The following is a 21,478-nucleotide window of genomic DNA, read 5'->3' as shown; positions in this document are numbered from 1 at the left end:
TGGACGGACGGTGGCGACGAGAGAGATATTTATTTTTTGTTCCAAAACCAAAGGCCCCATCCCCCGCTCCTCGTCCATTGTGTGGCCGGTGTTGCCTGGACGGGGGCGGAAAAAAACTAACCCACAACACACAACAAGCCCGTCCATTCCTTAGTGGAGACGCACCTCCAGCTGAAATCCAACGCAAAAAGCCTCCCGGCAGAAAGGGGACCAGATGAACTATTCACTTTTTATTTTTATTTCACCAGGTAAAAAAGTTCACCGAGCGAGATTTCTCTTTTTCACAAGCGACCTAGCCATCACAAATTATAGCCCGAAGAAGTGGCGGCTTACAACGTGGAAAATTACATCAGCAGCCAAATAGTTTGTTGAGCTTGTCGTTAACCCGATGTTGTCACCGCTGAGCTATTAGCGTCGTGTCATCGGGAACTCTGAGCGGGCTGGGCGTCACCCCCCCCCCTCGTGCCCCAGCGAGAATGGGGCCCCTCACAACAGATATAGCAAAACTACAGCTACATCTGAGACCTCAAGTGACCGGTGTTTGTTTATAATGGCCACACGACTGGCTGCGTGGGAGTCAAGCGGTCGACCAGGCGAGTGAGAAATCGGATTTTAACGTCACGCGTTTTTTTTTGGGTACGTATATTGAACTTTTTTTTTGCATCGTACGTAGCAAACCGTGCGAATCGGGTGTGTGGGGGAAGGACAACAAACTGAATACAAAAAGCGGTTAAAAATAAATTACCTTTCTAACTAGATTATTTAAAAGTGCACAGCTCCAGTGCCTTGCTAATATAGGAAGAAAGAGCGTTCCAGACGGCCGCAGAAGCGCGTCTGAAAGCGCGCGATGCGGTGGCCGTCTTTGTTCGATGCCTAGCCAAAAGCCGCTGCTGCGAGGATGACCGGAGTTCGTGTGATGATGATTTATGCTCCTTGACACTTTGTGCTTGCCACAAATGTGCAGTCGCTCGCGACTTGATTGAGACCGTAAACTCGCCGCACTTGCGGGCACCACGGTGGCGAGATGTTAACTACCTCGCTTGGTATACAGTTGATCGTGGGTTCGATCTGGACCCTGACACGTGTATATTTGGAGCTTGCGTGTTCTCCCCGTGGTCGCGTGGATTTTTCTCCGGGTCCTCCGGTTTTTCTCTACACATTTAGAATCAACATCACGCCTTTTAGAGTATTTGGCCACTTCTGAAAAAGAGCCGTGTGGCTCAGTGGGCCTTACCCTCGTCGTGATGTCACTCAGAGTGACCGATTCACATAAATCAATGGGGGTGGGGGGGGGGGAACCGAAACGCGATTGCACATTGCGCAAAAACACACCCGGGACTAAAACGGTTCTTAAAACTCTCGCTCTCTCTCATTGCGGCTTGGGTTCGGGATTGTGATCAGGAGCCACGGGCGAGCATCACACCGAAAGTAGCATCGTCAAATAACAGAACCGGCTTTAAACGGCCGACCGAATCAAAGCAAAACACGTTTCTCAGACCGCCAGATGTACCAGGGAAGCACCGGGGGGGGAGGGGGGGGGAGTCAGAGAGGTTTGCGTTGGGCGAGACGAACTCGCCAGAGAAGCCAAAAACTTCCGTTTCTGCCCACGCGCGAAGAGCAAATACTCGAAGGGGACTTTGCCCGAGAAAATGTTGAGCCCGGCCCCTCCTGCAAGATGCATCTTGGGACTTCGCAGCCGCATCTCCACGTCCAAGTGGCCCCGACGGATTTCAGAACCGATGGGAGACTTGGGATCGAGAGAGCTACAGGGAATTTTTTTTAATTTTTTTAAATTTAAAACCTACCCAGGCCACTCACTTTCCCGATGGGAGGGAGAGCAAAGTTGGGAGCGCGCTTTGGGCAAAATTGCGTACAAACCAGGGACAAGGTTTGCCGCTGAACGATGGGAGACGTCCCGCCTGGGGGCCACGCAGCGGTGCAAAACACATCGGAGTACGCAACAGCTGGGGGCAGTAACTGAAGGCAGACCGGGATCAAAAGTTTTAAGTTAACAAGGTGGATGGGGGATGGGAGATGGGAGAGGGGTGGCGTGTGGTTGACCATACTCAACTTAATACTGATAAGCAACATACCCATGCGCCTAAAGAATAACCAACCGTTTTGAATCAGTTATAAATCAGGCTTTGGTTTTTTCTCTCACAATTACGGCCACGGAAATGAGATCTTCAATCTCTCCAAGAGCCCACCGACCTGAACTTTGCGGCTATAATTATTCACTCGAAAGGACACGGCGGTGAGAGCGTGGCCCAAACTGGACGTTACCTGTGCAACGAGAGGTCAAAAGACAAAGATCCCCCGTGTAGCCTTAACAGACTATTGGGGACAAGTACTGTTAGCGAGCACCTATGAAGGCCGGCACGGCACACGAGAGGGTGGGTGGCCAGCACCACGCCCGGCCGCCTTTGTCTCCCCAGAAGCCACTTGCAGCCACTATTAGGAAGCCACTGGAGCTATGCACTTTTAAATCTAGCTCGAAAACGAATTTCTTTAGAACTGCTTTGTGTGTGTGTTAGTTTGTTGTCCTTCCCCCACACACCACTGCACCAGGTACTCATTTGAAGCCGAGTCGACCTAGGGGAGGCTCAGGACCGGTTCAGATAATCGTCACCGGTGTTGGTGGCTATGAGCAGGAATCAATCTCAGGTCACTTGATCCGCAGCGCAACGCGCCAACCGGGGTACTACCACTGACAACACCTGACCCCCCGTACCACACCCCCGCCCCTCCCACCCCCCCTCTCTCGCCACAATCTCAACGTAAATCTCACCCCCCACCGCGCCCGCACCCCCCACCCCCAGCCACTCCATGTAAGGGAATCAACAAAGCTTCAAAAGCAAACGACCCTTGGCCACAGGGGGCTTTCACAAACTGGGGTCCATCAGCTGTGCGCCCCCCGAAGTCCAAACAAATCGTAAAGTGTTTCCGAAAAAAGCAACCCGATGGGAGAGAGAAGAAAACAGCCATCGCAATTTTGAGAAAAAGAAAAAAAAATTAAATGATGCACGGGAAGTTCTGGAAGTGCACGTTCGGTCGTTTATTTACTCGTTTGAATTAAAAAAAAACCTCCCCCACCACCAGCACTCCACCCGGATGCAGAACCACAAACAATGCAAGCGAGCCGCGGGCATTGTTGCCCCCCTTCGGCGCGGAGGGAAACGCTAATTTTGGTCGTGTGCTTCGTACACATCTGGGGCCCCTCGAGAGTGCACGGCTCCCCGGCGTGCACGCGTTATGAAACTGCAGCAAGTAAACAGCTGGCCTGAATTTATATTTTTAAAAAAGATCCTACGTCGCTGCCACTAATGGATTCACAGCGGCGATTACTGCGCAAAGGAATCTTACGCGGAGCGCGCTGGCGATGGGAACTCGCGGCAACGCAAGGCGGATGCCAATGACGCGAAAACACGTTACCAGGCGTTTCCCTAACATTCGGTGGAAATTTCGATTTAAATCTTTCGTGACTGCAGGGATTCATCTTCTTGGTTCTTTCGGTAAAGTCACGTAGAAGGGAAGTAATAAAATAATAAAAATAAAACATAATAAAATAAAATAATTCTCACGACCTGAAGACGGCTGCTTGCGTTGTAGCCGAAACGTCGTGAGAATTATTTTATTTTATTATGTTTTATTTTTATTATTTTATTACTTCCCTTCTACGTGACTTTACCGAAAGAACCAAGAAGATTCGGTGGAAACTTGGCAAATCACACGGGGCATGGGATAATCGATTACAGCCTCTTGCACCTGCGACACGCGCAGAGACGCAGTGCGTCAGGACCAATTAAGCGATTATATTTTATTCAAGTAGATCATGGCACACGACGACGCTATATTTTTTTACACACTTTCTATTAACTCACTGTTATATTCTTGGTTCTTTTGGTAAAGTCACGTATTATTTTATTATTTTCCTTCTATGTGACTTTACCGAAAGAACCAAGAATATGAATCCCTACAGTCACGAAAGCTTAAAATCAAAATTTCACTATTGTTGTCGTTGTATCCTCAAATCTTGTAAATCAATTTTAACCCACTTCCCAATGTGGTATCGACTGCAAACTTGGTATACTTATGTCATACTGAAGACAAAACTATATTCTATCATAAAAAATATCTTTTTTTAAACGTTCTTTTTTATATGTTATGTTTCGGCTTGGGTCTAATTGTCCACGGTCAACTGACGTTGGCTGTAATTGGACACGGTCCCTTACGTTATGGCAAGCTTCGGGGCCACTTCCTGGAGTCGTGAAGTTCTGCCATTACTAGGACATTTCATAAAAGCGTGTTTTAAAAAAAGTTTTTTAAAATATTACTTGTATATAACTGCCTCGTGTCAAGCCTGCAACCACTGGAGGCGATGCTGCATTCGCCGCAACGTAGAGTAAAAAAAAACAGATTTATTATTTGAATTGAATCACGACCACGGTTCATGACAATTCGTCGTGTGCCAAACTAACAAAGTCTGACGATTCTTTGCGCTTCAAAGTGAACGGATTCCTCCGATTCTGATGATCCTGAAATGCTTAAAAATAAGAGGCAAACGAAGATAGAAACCTTCCAAGGGTTTTTGTTGTTGTTGTTGTGACGAGCAGCCGGAGAAACATCCTGCCTTGTTTACGTCTGCTGCTGCTGCTGTTGTTATCATTATAGTATTCAAGGGAGTGGCATATGCGGTGGGTACGGTTACCCACCGCATATGCCACTCCGGCTGCTCGTCACAACAACAACAACAAAAACCCTTGGAAGGTTTCTATCTTCTATATTCACGACGAGACGACCATGGCGATATCGATTTTTTTCCTCCAAATCTTTACAATCGCGTTTCCGTATTTTATTGACCATCCTTTGCGTGGTTCGCCGCTCTCGTTAGTTCTTCAACTGCAGTTCGCGTCACCGTAAAGAGGGTCACCGCATCGCGGGGTCACAGACGCGCTTCTGCGGCCGTCTGGAACGCTCTCCCTTCCGATGTTAGGAAGCCACTGGGAGCTATGCACGTTCAAATCATCTAGATTTAGAATTGATTTTTGTTGCGTTTAGTTTGTTGCCTTTCCCCCGCACCTCCGATGAGCCACGGTTGTCTACGCACGGTGCGAAAGAAGTTCAACCAAACATACAACCATACATACGTACGCGTTCCAAAAGTCTCCTATAATAATCATTGCCACTTCACAATGAGCAACGCTTAAAACGCACGCGGCGTCAAGTTGCACAAGAGATAATTATATTCGAAAAAATGATGAAAGTGATGACCTTGTATATAACACCATGCCGCCAATTAAACTGTTTGAGAAGCGATGATTTAACGGGTTAAAGGTATCTCTAGAGCGCCTGAATGTCTTGCCCATGCCGCTACCGGTGCATAAACCTCCATTCTAAACAATTTTTTTTATTTTACCAGGTAAGGCCCCACTGAACTATATAGGTATTTTTGCAAAAACGACATGGCTATCACAAATGATAGCTCAACGAAGTGGCTTATCATCACGTGGGAATTTATTGCAGCCAAATACTCTAAACGCGTGACTTTATCCCAAGATCTCAGAGACCTCGTTGGAAAGTCAACACAGATCAGTCCCAAGCTAACAACGTTTTATTTACACTTTTACGCTATTTAGTTTTGTTCATTCAGATATACTGTATATATATTTTTTTTCAGGAGATAAAAATTAACCGAGCAGCAACGATCTCAGCGTGACGACACCCCGGGGAAAAAGGACGATGGGGTATTGGCGTGGCTCCGATTTCTCACCAAGTATCGTCATGGCGAGCCGTGTGGCGCGCGTCTTCCCACAATGCAAAGTGGCAGCAGCATTTTATCATTTTACTTTGAACATAAACGAGTTCATTTAGTAATATTATTGAAAGGTATGTCTGTTACACACCTGCCCATGCCACTGACCACGCCGTGCGCCTGCCCATGCCACCGACACGAGCGTGATGGCGTCACAGCCGCTGCGAGATTCACTCCGGCCTAGTCTCATGGAGGCACAAACACCGGGCGATCGAGCGTGGTTATTTTTAGCCCTGCTTTCTCCTGCGAGAAATAAAGAGAACAAAAACAACATAATAACAACCACGGCAACATTTTTTTTAAAACACTCGCGGCAATTACCGCGCCGGCGTGCGATGTGCCGAGCGTTTTCGGCATCATCGTAATCCCGGCGCATTGAGAGCTCGCGATTACGAAACGATTGTCATTTGCTAGCCCAGGGATTCTCTCTCTCTCTCTCTCGATCGCTCTACATTATCTCTCTCATTCTCATACTTGATCTTTGTTTGTCCAATTAATCATTCTTTCGTGGGCCCACGTCGATTAAATCTGGATCCTGGGACTGGCGTCGCGCGCGCAGTGAATGGCGGGCGTATGACGAGCGGCGTTTTTAAGATTTACGAAAATTACACCGCGCAACAAAAACTAACGACGTTCCAATGGCTACGTACTTATGCGTTCCACGAAATGTTCACTCGCTTCGCAATCGGCCGAGTGAAATGTCGCCTTCACTCAATAACGCGCGCGCTAACGCTGCATTGACGCCAAGTTTTCGTTGTCGGATCTGCTCTGGGTCGGGCTTCTGGAGAGTGTAACAATAAAACGCAGAACTTAGCCGCGTGGTGACGCTGGTGGCTACACGAGAGCCACACGTGGCTGGTGCCTGTAACCCAGCGCTGTGGAGGCAGCAGCGAGGGTTGCTGGATCGTCGCACGGATGTTGTGAAACTCTCCTTTCCCATGGGGGCACCGAGGATGATCCGTAACCATGGTTCACCAGGAGATGGTGGTAACGGAATTTTTTGCGCCCATCTGTTCCATCTGTACGGGGGATAAAGCGTTCCTCCTTCGCACGCGTGGGTTTTTTTCCGGGTGTTTCGGCTTCCTCTCGCTTGTATAAATACTTATTAACCCTTTCCCATTCCAATAATGTGCATGTACGTCATCAGTTTGCTCCCACAAGGCCATGCAGGAGAGCGCGTGGCACAGTTTGGTGCCAGCTATCATAGAGTGGCGGTCGTTTCGCTACGGTTCTCTGCGGTGAGCGCAACGTCTTTAAAAACAACGGCGCTGCTACTACGCCTCTCCGAATAAAATTTACGCCGAGCCACTCGACCCGTTCCGAGTTTCGGCGGTGAACGGGACGCACACCCTGCAACATGCAGACATCTCGGATACGGGAAAGGATTAAGTGGCTGAACAAAAATGTTAATATAAGAGAGGAAAGCAGAGTTTGGGCAATTGGCTCATCAGCGACCGTGGGATGGCAATTTGCATGAACGACGACGACGCTGCACGTATGAATAAAAATATAAACATTCTAACTATTCCTGACGAACGCAGAGCCGTGCGCCGAGCAACTATGTCAGGGCAGGGTGTACCACGGATTGGGAAGTTTCCCAAACGACCACACGCCGGTCTAATTTGATCAGCGGCCCTGCTACGGCAGCAGAGCCACCACACGTACGCGCGCGTGTTGAACTTCTTTCGCACCGTACGTAGCCAACCGCGCTTGTTCGGAGGTGCGGACGTAGCAACAGTTTCAACCATTCCAGCACACGACCGCAATCGGCCATTGCCAATGCTTTGTGCGGATGGACATTGCTGGGTTTTATATCAGTTGTGTGTGTGTATCCTCGAGAATACTATTTGTCGAGCACGGTTGGCTGTAAGCACGCTTGCAAGCATGAAATGTTAATGGTGCGGTGGTGCTTCAAGCAACCTGCACGGTAACACGAGGTGACGAACACAAAGGGGAACAACGCGATCCGCGTGCTGAATACTGCATCACTTGTTACACGAGGCACAGATATTATGATACCGCCCCTGCCCTCTCTGAGCCGCGCCGGGAGATTTTGCGGCAAAGGGCCGCCGACGGATGGCCTCCGCCCGCAACGACGTCAAACCGCGGGGGAAAAAAGTAACCAAGACACCGCGGGAATATTCCGGGGTGTTTTTATCTCCCCCCCCCCTTTCACTCGTCGCCAAATGTAATAACAGACGTATATCACGACGCAACGCCCGATCAACAAAAACCAGAGACATCGCGGCGATACAGTCCTGAGCGCTACTCCCGACGCGAATGTCCGGCTTGAAGCGTGCTCCCTGTCTTCATCAGCCGTATGACAAGAAGAGAAGAAGATGAAGAAGATCGCAAACGTGCACTCAGGGAGGGGGGGCATCTCTCACGAGGCAACGAGATGTCCCTTGGGGAATTGGGCCCCCATCAGAATCGGAAACGTTTGTTTTATAATAGTTTTTTTACCCTTTTATCTGGCAACAAAACTTGACACCTTTTTTACAAGGAGTCATGTTTGCATTGACCACAATACCTGCGGTCGGAATGCAAACAAAAAACACAACTCTGATAATGTATGCACTGTCCTTGAAATTGATTGGTCAACACCCGAGACAGCTTTCTTTAGAGCCTAGTCTCACGTGGTGTTGGACAAGATGACGCCAAAAGGCTCTAAAGAAAGCTGTCTCGGGTGTTGACCAATCAATTTCAAGGACAGTGCATACATTATCAGAGTTGTGTTTTTTGTTTGCATTCCGACTGCAGGTATTGTGGTCAATGCAAACATGACTCCTTGTAAAAAAAAGTGTCAGTTTTGTTGCAGATAAAAGGGTAAAAAAACAATTCTCATATTTTGCTACTGGCAAATGAGGTTCCAATGGTGTAAACCTTTATTTGTTTATTGATGCTGGAGGAATCCGATGAGCTATGAAGCTCTTTTTCGCAGACGTCCAGTAGGGGAACGTTGGGGAGAAGAGGGGGTGTTATAAAGTTGCAACAAACGAAACAAAATAAAAAAACGACAGGAGTGCAAAATATAGTAAAGGAAAAGTCACTCAAATAGATAACTAAATAAATAAACCAAAATAAATCTAGTATAATAACTATAAATCGCGCAAAGCACGTCAATTCCTGCTGGTTTTTCAACGCTAAATTCCAGCTTGGGTAAGGTTAGCAAAACAACAACAACAACCGTCATCGTACCCTGGGGGTAAAAACTAAACTATAAACTATTTCATTTGACCACATGACGATAAGCCACTCCGTTGAGCTATCATTAGTGATGGCCAGGTCGTTTCTGAAAAAGTGTGGGGCCTTACCTGGTGAAATAAAATTAAAATAGTTTAGTTTCAGATTAGTTGAAGTTTGCAGTGGCAACGCACTTGACGGTATACGACAGACAGCCCACGTCCCTAAAATTAAACATCGACAGCCGCAACGTTTTTTTTTTGGAAAACGACGATTTTTATAGAGCTCCCAACGTCGGGGGAGCGTTTCACCGTGGAGCAGGACACCGCTTGGTGGTTAGAGAGAACATGTGATCCGTGTGCTGAGCTGGCGATTAGCCGGCGCATGTGACATTCGCACCGGCGCTAAGCGCACGAATCACACGATCACGGCGTTTAGGAGTGAAGAAAAGGAGGAGAGACACCTTCACACGAGGGTCCTGTTTTAAACTAAAAATAAACTATTTTTTATTTTAACAGGGAAGGTCCATATTCTTGGTTCTTTCGGTAAAGTCACGTAGAAGGGAAATAATAAAAATATAAAACAATAAAATTCTCACAAAAGCTTTAAATCAGGGAAGGCACAATCGAGCTATGTCGCTCTTTTTCAGAAGCGAGCTGGTTGCCACAAAAGATAGCTCGACGGAGAATTCGATAGGTATTGATTCAAGCCACGCCACCTGTTTCATCATTATTGGCCAAGATCTGTCCACTGCTGCAGGAAAATTCTGCAGTGCAATATGAATGAGAGAGAAAAGACTTTAAAGATGTGTTAATTCTAGATTTGAAGCTTTCGTGACTGCAAAGATTCATACTCTTAGGTTTTTTCGGTAAAGTCACGTAGGTAAAAAAATTATAATAATAAAATAAAATAATAATGAATGAAAATAACTAAATTAAATCACGACGTTTCGGAAGCAACACAAGCCTCCGTCATCCGCCTCTGTCATCAGGTGTAACTGCTCCAGTAAAATTACACACGCTACAGTAATTTTAATGGAGCAGTTACACCTGATGACGGAGGCTTGTGTTGCTTCCGAAACGTCGTGGTTTAATTTAGTTATTATCATTTATTAATATTTTAGTTTATTATTATTTCACCTACGTGACTTTACCGAAAAAACCTAAGAGTATTTAAAGATGTGATCAAGCATGGAAGTATATAGCTCAACTAAGTGGCTTATCACGTGGACATTTATAGCAACTAAATACTCTAAACCGCGTGATGTCGATTCTAAATGCGGAGGGAAAAACCGGAGGACTCGGAGAGAAATCAACGTGACCATGGGGAGAGAGACACACGCAAACTCCAAATAAACAGGCATCAGGGTCAGGATCGAACCCATGACCTCCTGCATACCAGGCGAGGTAGTTAACATCTCCTAGCGATGGTGGCGCGGTGTCACCGCCCAGCGGGCTGGGGATAAAAAAAACTATCACGGTTGGGGAACACAGGCCCACACAGGGCCCATAATGCCAAACGGCCAGCAACAAAAAGCATGAGTAAAAGCCGTGATGGATAAAGGGCTGGTACGTCACGTGCATTGAGCGAGCTACTCGTAGGGAATTCCACAGTGGAGCAGCGCGCAGGAAGAAGCAGAAAGAACTGCGAGGTCACCTACTGTGTGGTGAGCGGGTGAGTGAGTGGGTGAGCGGGTGAGCAGGTAAGTGGGCGGGTGAGCGGGTGAGCAGGTGAGCGAGCGGGTGAGCATGTGAGTGAGTGAGTGGGTGAGCGGGTGAGTGAGTGGGTGAGCGGGTGAGCATGTGAGTGAGTGGGTGAGCGGGCGATTGAGCGGGTGAGCATGTGAGTGAGCGGGTGAGTGGGTGAGCATGTGAGTGAGTGGGTGAGTGGGTGAGCATGTGAGTGAGCATGTGAGTGAGTGAGTGGGTGGGTGAGCATGTGAGTGAGCGGATGAGCGGGTGAGCAAATGAGCGAGTGAGCGAGTGGATGGTGTGCGTTAAGTTGGAGTGTGTGGGGGGGATCCAGGAGCAGCTGCAGGGAGCCTTGAGCCGTCCCGTACGGCCGCCTTGTTACGTGCGTGTTTTTAAACGGGCCGAGCACAAACCTGCACCGCAACCCATTAGAGAGTCTGCCATTCAATTAGCGGCATGCCGTGCGGGAGCACATAACCAGCTATGCAGCTAGCACGAGCTGCATTGTATTCAATTGTTTCTAGCGCGCGCGTTAAGGGGAATAAAACTAAGATTAAACGAGGTGCAAGGAAGTTAATGATACGTGCCGGTTTCATCTTCTTGGTTCTTTCGATAAAGTCACGTAGAATGGAAATAATAAAATAATAAAAATAAAACATCATAAAATAATTCTCACGACGTTTCGGCCACAACGCAAGCAGCCGTCCTCAGGTGGAGAGCAGGTCTGTCGAGTAGACAGAGTCTGAGGGCGGCTGCTTGCGTTGTGGCCGAAACGTCGTGATAATTATTTTATGATGTTTTATTTTTATTATTTTATTATTTCCATTCTACGTGACTTTACCGAAAGAACCAAGAAGATGAATCCCTGCAGTCATGAAAGCTTTAAATCGAAACGTACAGGTTTGTTACGATTTGCTATTCTTATTTTACCAGGTAAGGCCCACTGTGCTACACAGCTCTCTTTCAAAAGCCACTTGGTCACAAATGATAAGCTCAACCAACTGCCTTACCTCGTGGAAATTGACAGCAAGCCAAATACTCAAAGCGCATTTTTCTAAATGTGGAGGGAAAAACGGGAGGGCCTGCAGAAAAATCCACGTGACCATGGGGAGAACATGCAAACTCTAAATATACAGCAGCAGGCGTCAGGGTCGGGATCGAACCCACGACCCCCTGAATACCAGGCAAGGTAATTAACATCTCGCCACCTTGTTTGGAGGCTCTAAGTGCGTAAACTAAATATTTTTTGTTACTCTTGCTGTGGTTAGAACACCATCTGTAAAGAAGGTCACCACATCGCGTGCTTTCAGATGCGCTTCTGTGGCCGTCTGGAACGCACTTCCTTTCGATATTAGGAAGCCACTGGAGCTATGCAACTTTTAAATCCTCATCTAGATTGACAAACTCATTTCTTTAGAACTGCATTTTGTGTTTAGTTTGTTGTCCTTCCCCCCGCACCTCCGATTAGCACAGTTGGCTACGTACGGTGCGAAAGAAGTTCGACACACGTACATACACCGCACCTCCGATTAGCACGGTGCAAAACACGTTCAACATATTCTTGGTTCTTTCGGTAAAGTCACGTAGAAGGGAAATAATAAAATAATAAATATATTAAACAATTAAAATTCTCATGACGTTTCGACTGCAACACAAGGCTCACGGGTAAGAAATGAGGTGGCAGAGGCGGGGCCCTGAACTCTCTCTGCGTGACCTTGACGGGAACTGCTCGTCGTTTTCGATGAACAAAGGGAGATGGGCGGACAGCGGAATCGACGCCGAGAATTCCGGCACCGCAACACAATCCGCTAAAGGTGTCTGGCTTTCACTTTGCAGCGCTCGGGTGGTGGTGGTGTGTTTTTGCCATGATTAATTCGGAGGAAAAGAAAAAATCATAATTATATTTTCGCAATCGTTCATTTCGGGGGGCATCGGCACGATTTGAATGAGGCGAGCGTTTCGTTGTGGTGGTCGCGTTTTACCACTCGGTCAGCAAACGGGCAAAAAGAGTGCCGCTTTTACGCAATTAAGGGGCCTTTTCAAACGTTTTAATTATATCACTGCCAATATCACAGCCACCGCAAGCTGGAGTATTCTAAAAAAAAAAACCCATTCCCTGCCAGATCATTACGCCGCTTTCAACCGCAAAATGACACGTCTAGACAGCAGGCGTTATATTTATTATTACGAATAACAACATTATCACTAAGCTCGTTTACCCAGGGAAGACCTCATCGACTTTCAAGACTGCTTCAGGAAGGGTCCTGCCAAGGTGGTGGCGACGTCTCTGCTGCGTGCGTTCCAGATTGAGTCAAATGCAGGTACATTTTTCAGCATTGGGAGGAGACCGGAGAACCCGGAGAAAAACCCATGCAGAACAGGTGGAGAGAAAATACAAAAACTGCACACAGAACGGGGTGTGCGCGTGAGTCGGGAATCGAACCCAGGGCCTTCTTGCTGCGAGGCCACGAGCGATACCACCGCCACCCCAATTGCTTCTTCAACCACCGTCGAAAAAAGACGGCGGACAGATGCGCTTCTGCGGCCGTCTGGAACGCGCTCTTCCTTCCGATATTAGTAAGGCACTGGGGAGCTACGCACTTTTAAACCATCTAGAGTGCTTTAGAACTGCTTTTTGTGTTTAGTTTGTTGACCTTCCCATCGCACACTTACTCTTAGGTTTTTTGCGGTAAAGTCAAGTAGGTAAAATTAAATAATAAAAATAACATAATAGAAATAAAATGATAAATCACGACGTTTCGGAGGCAACACAAGTCTCCGTCATCAGATGGGACCGTCACAGCTAGATTTACCGTATCAAGTGAGGCAAAATTCCAAGAGACAAGCCCTTAAATACAAGTTAAGGGAGGATAAGGGGGGAGGGGGTTATCTGAATGTGGCAGCCAATGAATGGAACGTATTGGGGGGGGGTGGGCGGGGCTTCCCATCGCACCTCCGATTGGATAGTGACGCAACATCTGGACCGTGGCTAAACTTCTAGACGGCGGCTCATCATCTTCCGTGCTACGAAGAGGCGGTACACGAAGCCAGGAGGGACATCCGTTGTTGCTCCCCGGTGTAAGTGGAGGGATACGTTCGTTGACCACGACTGTGCGGTGGGCCAGCGATTCCTCTTAGGGGCCTTGCGTTTATAAAGACCCGCTGCTATGCAGTCCGTTGGGTTTTTTCGTAAAATAGATGTAATTATCGGCTTAAAAAAAAGTGTAGTTGTTGCGGGGGTGGGGGGAGCTTTAGGAAAATATGTAATAAGATTGCGCAACTGTTTATCTTGAGTTGTGCCATTGCCAGGCTTATCAGAGTTCAAGAGTCATATGGACCGCTGGCGAGATCACCATGAACAAACGTCACGCAAAACCGAGGTTTCGAACCACGGGCGGCAGTTTCACACGAGCTGTTGGGTGCACACCCACACTTTTGCGCACACATGTGCACACGTGAGCACGTGTGCTAGAGAAACCACCGCGCGCTCACTCACTCGTGGGAAAATAGACATCGCACAAGTGAGTGCAAGTGCGCACGTGACGTGTGTGTGCGTGTGTGTCGTGTGGGGAGCGGTAGTGTAGCGGTTAGCGCGCTGCGCTACGAACCCGGCGGTCCCGAGTTTGATTCCTGCTCACCGCCGACAAGGGTGACGATTATCTGAACCGGTCCTGGGCCTCAAAACTAGTTCGACTCAGCCTAAAATGAGTACCTGGTGCGGTGTGTAAACATTGCCACCAGGGAAACAAAGGCGGCCGGGCGTGCTGTTGGACACCCACCCCCTTGTGTGCCATGCCGGCCTTCATAGGTGCTCGCTAACAGCACTTGCCCCATCAGTCTGTTAAGGTTATACGGGGAATCTTTGTCTTTCTGTGTGCACCTAGCCTGGCGCAAGCGCGCCGTGGTGACGTCACCACCACTTTGCGGCGTACGGAGCTGCAGTCACTGCTGCTGTTTGGTGTGTGTGCCCCACGTGACGCGCTGGGCTGGAGGGCAGGACCCGCGGTGCCCTCCCGGGCTTTTCCCCTCGAGAGATTTTCCTTCTCGAGAAGCAAGAAAGTTTCCTTGCCAGAAGAACACCAGCTTCCAGGACCCTGATCGCGCGCCGTGGTTGCCAGGAGATGTTTACTACCTCGCCTGGTATACAGGAGGTCGTGGGTTCCATCCCGACCCTGACGCCTGCTGCTGTATATTTGGAGTTTGCGTAGCTTTATTTCGACCTCATCACGGTGGCGAGATGTTATCTTCCTCGCCTGGTGTACAGGAGGTCGTGGGTTCAATCCTGAACCTGACGCCTGCTGCTGTATATTTGTAGTTTGCATCTCTCTCTCTCTCTCCCGCTGTGGTCGCGTGGATTTTTTTCCGGGTCATCTGGGTTTTCCCTCCACATTTAGAATCGACGTGTGTTTTGAATATTCGGCTGCTATACATTTCCACGTGACAAGCCGTATGTGACAGCCAGGTCGCTTCTGAAAAACAGCTACATCTAGCTCAATGGGGCCTTACATGGAAAAAAACAGTTTAGTTTTAATTTAATTACTAATTGGACGCAGAAAAGTCGGCCTCGTAGAACATTTCCCGTTTTTGGAAGATGTTTTTCTTCTTCTTCCATAAAGGTGAGACACTTTTTTTTACACACAGTCAACGGTGCCACGTAATAATAAACAGAGTCATGTTTTTCTTAAGTGAGTAGTATAGAGAGGAGGGGGGAGGGACGGTGGGGGGGTTTAGTTCAAAGTTGCAAAATAATACACAAACGGTCGACATGCGGGGGGGGGGGGCAGAGGGGAAATGTAAACACAGAAATACAACAACAACAAAAAAGTCCAACCCGCGGAAATAATTACAGGCCTCGGAACGTGCGGTCACCTTGGAGGGAAAAACACGAACGCGTTCTTAGATTTCGGGACGTCAAACTATTCATCACGACAATTGGCGAGCCACCGACGGGTGAAACCAGGCGCTCGCACGCGGTGAGCTTTAGGAATCCTCTACGACTATTTACAAATGTAACAAAGGTAAAAATGGCGCAGCCCTGCAATTTCTTGTGCTCACGCCACGGCTGGCAGAAGGGGTCCCCCCTGTCTCCGCTAGGGGGAAGCTCTAGAGAGCCCCTTTAGAGGGTGCTTGGCCTACTCTTTCATGCTGGACGGACCCGTCACAGAAGAGATGGGAGTGCTCACATATGCAAGCTTCACCTTGCTTTGTGCGGCGGCAGCGGATGCTTTAAAAACAAACAAAAAAATGGCGCACAAAGCGAAGGGCACATAGTACACACGCAGTACACACACAATACACGCAGTACACACACAATACACGGTACACACACTACACGCACAGTACACACGCAGTGTACACACAGTGTACATTGAGTCTTGTTCCACGTCCGAAAAAATTCGAGCGACAAAGTTGGTGACAGAATCCCAAAGATGCTGCGACTACTAACTCATGAGCAAGTATCAATTTGCGTGAGAGTTATTTCCACTCGCAAATATTCAATCGTGCAGGGTTCCTTCGCAGACAGACAGAGCCGGCCGCCCCGGTGTTTCCAGCCCGGTGCCTGGCGCAGCCAGCGGGGGAGATCTATGAACTGAACTATGTTTTATTTTAACAGGTAAGGCCCACTGAACTGTATAGGTCTTTTTTCAGAAGAGACTTGGCTATCGTAAATAATAGCTCAACGAAGCGGCTTATCGCATGGAAAACGATTGCAGCCAAATACTCTGAAAGTGGAGGGAAAAAATCCGGAGGAGCCGGAGAAAAATTCCACGTGACTACGGGGAGGAACACGCAAAAATGTTAAATATACAGCAGGCGTAAGGATCGGGATCGAACCCACAACCACCTGCATATCCGACAAGGTGGTTAACATCTCGGTACCGTGGCACCCCAATCTCGGCGGCGATCGTTGAGCGGCTCCAACTCCGTGGGCGCTCTGCGTGGACCGATTAATTTTAAGGCGCAGGCTCCCAGAGTCGTTTCGCGCGGAGACAACGACAACAACAACGACAACAACAATGACTACGACAACAACGAGGACAACGACGACAACGACAACAACAACGACAACAACGACGACTACGACGACGACGACGAGGAGGAGCCGCCCCACCGTGTGACTTTGTGTTATCTCGACCATCCCTAACCACCCCCACACACAAATCAATAATAATCCCAGAGCGTTCGCGATAATACGGCGGCTGGCTTTCCCCCCCTCCCCAAAGTCGGTTTTGTCTTTCGCCACCGATTCACGTGAACGCGATGGGGGGGGGGCGACCCAAGGAAGGGGAGTTCCAACGCGGTGAAAATTCCGCTGGTGGCTCGATGGGGAAGACAACAACCAAAAATTACAAGAAGGCTGCCTGGGGTCATTTTGCTCACAGAGGCGAGAAAGGTCGGAATCACACGGAAATAGGGACAACTTGGATTTTGATTTTGAAGAACCCGCACAGGTTGGAGACGTCTTATTTTTTCGTGAGACCTTATCGACGGACGAGATCGATTTCATCGCGTGACGACGAAGCAACTTTTTTTTCAGAGCTATAATTTGGCAACCATTTAAGTGGGAAAACTCAATTTAGCTGGGTACTTCTTGGTGCGCGAAAGTCACTTGCGGCTGGGCTGAGGTCATCAGCTCCCTACAGCTGAGAATTCGACTTCATCAGGGGCGGCTGAAACCCAGGTTCCACATTCAGCGTCGCAGAGGGGACATCGGCTCTCCTTGCTCTGACCTCTGGAGCCACACGGCCACCTCGAATTGTTTTAGATGGTCCAACGCCAAAGTGCAATCTTAGGAATCTTAGGAAAAACAAGTGGCCGGAAGTACGGCGGGGCTTCTATATAAAGCGACAAAAGCGCCGAGAGAAGGAGTGGGGGGGGGTGGCAGGAGCAGGGAACTGGGTTAAACCGCTCGGCGGCGTTACGGTCGCCGATAGTCGGCAATCCAATTTCCTCCGTCCTTCGCTGCGTGTCATTGTTCCTGAAGGCTCCATTCATCCCAAAATATCCACCGCACCAGCGGCGGGCACACACGCACGCACACAGTCGCTCGTGCACACACACACGCACACAGTCGCTCGTGCACACACACGCACAAGCACGCACACAGTCGCGCGTGCACACAGTCGCGCGTGCACACAGTCGCGCGTGCACACACGCGCGTGCACGCACGCACACACAGTCGCTCGTGCACACACACACGCACACAGTCGCTCGTGCACACACACGCACAAGCACGCACACAGTCGCGCGTGCACACAGTCGCGCGTGCACACAGTCGCGCGTGCACACACGCGCGTGCACACACGCACGCACACACAGTCGCTCGTGCACACACACACGCACACAGTCGCTCGTGCACACACACGCACAAGCACGCACACAGTCGCGCGTGCACACAGTCGCACGTGCACACACACACGCACACAGTCGCTCGTGCACACACACACGCACACAGTCGCTCGTGCACACACACACGCACACAGTCGCTCGTGCACACACACGCACAAGCACGCACACAGTCGCGCGTGCACACACGCACGCACACACAGTCGCGCGTGCACACACACGCATGCACGCAGCCGCACATGCGCGCACACACACGCACACGTTCACGCACGCAGCCGCACATGCGCGCGCACGCACAAACACGCACGCACATGCACACACATTCACATATACAAAGACAAAGATTCCACATATAGCCTGAACAGACTGTTGGGGCAAGTGCTGTTAGCGAGCACCTATACACGCATATACACATATTTACACACACATTCACGCGCACAGACACGCACACATGCAGTGTATTTGTTAAAGAACACACGAAAATTCGTCCTTCAACAAAAATCCAATTTCCCAACGACTGTGTGAGAACAAAAAACACATTTCCGGGTGCCCACGCTGAAAAAAAAAACAACCCACGACCACTGGTAATTATACCCCCGGCGTAACGTTTTGATTTCCGAAATATTTGACGACATTAAAGTGCACTCGGGCTTTCATTTGCGGCAATTGGGGAAATAATTGGAATTCTGCGCCGACAAGACGATCGCCACCCCTTCGTCGCGAGCGCCGCGCGATGAGGGAACGGCGCGGTCCCGCCCACCGTTGCCAGCGCCGAAAACCACGTGCGCACGTCCCGACACAGGCCTGGGTCCTCCACGAGGTGAGCTCGGGCAGAGTTACTGAAACCGCGTCAAGATCGCCCTGGCGGAAGCAGAGCTGAGACGAGGGAAACGCCGCCGCTTACCGTACGATTCCGCGTACCGTACCGCGTACCGTTCCGCGTGCTGTTCCGAGCACCGTACCGTCTCCGCGCGCCGTATCATTCCGCTCGGCCGCGCAGGTCAATCAAGTGGCTTGCCGTCGACCGCCACAGAAGGAGCGTCACAATGGCACGCAGCGTGGAACGTGCTCCCGAACAGATGAGCCCCCCCCCCCCCGTCGAAGCGAAAAATGCATACTTGGGTTGTGGCGAGGTGATAAACGTGGGCAACGGGGAGGGGCCCAGATGCCCGAAGCGTGCGCTGTGTGGGGCCGCGCCACCCTCACAGGCGGATCGTTCGCCTTAATAGGCGCTTGCCGACAGCACTTACTGCGTCAAGCGTGGAATTGCTCATCGTTTTCTCGGCGCCGATTGTAAATTCGTCAATTTACCAAAAGCGGCAGCAGGAGCGAACCGCAACCGACCCGTCAGGCGTTGTTAACCGACCGCGCGCGCCTGTGAAGTCGCCTCTGCCTGCAATCGCTCTCCGATTAACCAAGCGCACTCATCATCATCATCTCTCTCCTCCTCCTTTCGTATGGCCGATGTGGATGCGGCAGAGATGACGCGCGTCAGGAGCAGCGAGGGAGTGCATCGCCGTGACGTCTCCTTCGTTACTCAGCGCGAATGTGAATTCCTGTAAATGTGCGTGACTCCCCCCCCCCTCCCGAGAGCAGGGAGGCACGGACTCAAAACCGGAGGCACGACCATTCAACGTCCCTCACCCCCAGGGATTCAATTGCCAAATGCAACCCGTTCATCCTCACCCTGCTGCCAAGGCTGATGCAAGCTGGCTAGGCAACGATGATGCCGAGACTACAGTTCACGACTGCTTACCCTTTGTTTCCCCGAAATTCTATTTCGCAGCCTGGGGGGGCGGCAAGCGGTGGTGGTGGGAGTGGCGATTGCTGCTCCGCGCTCCGCACCCAGCGACCCCCACCCCCCTCCCCCCCCCTCCCCGAGTTTGATGCCCAGCCACGGCCGCCGGCATTAGCGACAAGCGACATCCGAGCCGGTCCTTGACCCCCCTCCACCCCCCCCGACCCCCGCGTTTGATGTCCAGCCCCCAGCCACGGCCGCCAGCGCTAGCGGCGAGCGACATCCGAGCCGGTCCTTGACCCCCCCTCCCCCGTCACCCACCCCACAGTCAACCGGCTCCCGCGACACAAGACGTGCGGGGGTGGGGGGGTGGGCGGTTACGCCGCCATCCAGCGGTGGATTGGCACAGGACCGCAATGACTTATTCTTATCATCGTCGTCGTCAATACCAATCGGTCACTTGCGGAGGTGGGTGTCTCTGCTGCGAGCGGGCGGCATCCTTAGTATTCCTCGCCACTCGCGCCGTGCTCGGCTAGCGGCTCGGCGAGCGTCAGAAGGCGACGGCTCTGACGTCAGCGGCGCTGAACCCGTCTCCGCGGAGAATGCAATTACGTCGCCAAGAATGACCTTAGGCGCAGCACCTGCCACTATCTTGGACGCGGGCGGCGCCTTTTTTTTTTGCTTCATAGCCGCATGTCGGCCAATTACGTCAATGGCACCCCGTCTGGGGATGGGGTTGCTCTACCGTGTTGCCAAGTCGGCGGTGGAGAGCGCGGGACTTTGTTTACCGATGATTCTAAAAATAAAAACATTTTTAAATGCACGCAATTTGTCACCGCAATCGGGCCAAACGTCTCGAATCGCCGAGCTGTGCAGGTTCACCCGCGACGGCACGTGTAGGAACACGGCCCCTGCTGAGAAACACTGGGCAGGACCTTCCTGAAGAAGAGCCTTGAGACTTGGTGGGGCTCTTCCAGGTAAACTCTCGCAGCAACAACAACAACAACGACGACGACAATAAAAAATACTAATTATTTTGCCACTATTTTTTCTCTCCGCATTTAGGTTTCCGCGCGCCCCGCGTGTACACGCCACGCTGTCCCCAAGCGCCGAGGTATCGCCAGCGACCGTGATATCGGATCGCGATGCAAGACCGGGACGCTCTTACGGTTTTCACGGCCATCGCACGGGCACCACGGAGCGATAGCCGGTATATCACCGAAAACCCAAGCTCCTCTGTTTTCCCACTCTGGAGGCGTCGTCGCTTGCCGTGTAGGCCGCACCCGAACCACTGCGGGGTCGTGGAACCTCGGGGCAAAAGAACGACGTTGGGGCAGTTGAAAATCCTCTCATGGGATTTGACGGTTGGGTGGGGGGGGGGCGGGCCTACTAGCCATGATTATCTGCGCAAATGTTCCTGTTTGTGAGAGTTTGCGAGGCACGGACACCGCTCTGAACGTCTGTGAAAATACTGGATATCTGTGAAAAAGAGCTTTAGAGCTAGTTGGATTCCTCCCGGTACAAATCAACATTCCGATTCTGATTCTGCTCGCCCATCGAGGGGCTGGGCGGGCGAGGTGGGGGGGGGTGGCGGACGCACGGGCAGCAGCTGGCGCTGCGGTAAGGTTGAGGCGAAGCCCACGCACAGGTCGGGGGGTGTGGTCTGGCACCGGCGGTGAGCGCTGGCAGGCCCCCCGGTGGCCACAG

At 50.4% G+C, this 21,478-nt stretch overlaps 1 protein-coding gene across 6 annotated transcripts in view; it reads right to left on the bottom strand.

Moving 5' to 3' along the window:
• LOC144951377 (histone deacetylase 4-like) overlaps positions 1 to 21,478 on the bottom strand; it is a 262,255-nt gene that overhangs the window by 43,682 nt on the left and 197,095 nt on the right. Inside the window, exon 1 of one of the 6 annotated variants that reach the window (XM_078881613.1) lies at positions 5,771 to 5,786. The exons of the other annotated variants lie outside the window; for them this stretch is intronic. Coding sequence (XP_078737739.1) covers positions 5,771 to 5,783 — 13 coding nt within the window. The 5' untranslated portion in view covers positions 5,784 to 5,786. Of the gene's footprint in view, positions 1 to 5,770; positions 5,787 to 21,478 lie in introns of those variants that run through there. 6 annotated transcript variants of the gene reach the window in all.

Source organism: Lampetra fluviatilis, chromosome 62 (assembly GCF_964198595.1).
Source record: "Lampetra fluviatilis chromosome 62, kcLamFluv1.1, whole genome shotgun sequence".
Taxonomy (NCBI): Eukaryota; Metazoa; Chordata; class Hyperoartia; order Petromyzontiformes; family Petromyzontidae; genus Lampetra; species Lampetra fluviatilis.
Note: the sequence above shows the minus strand (reverse complement) of the source record. Positions and strands in the feature narration are given on the sequence as shown.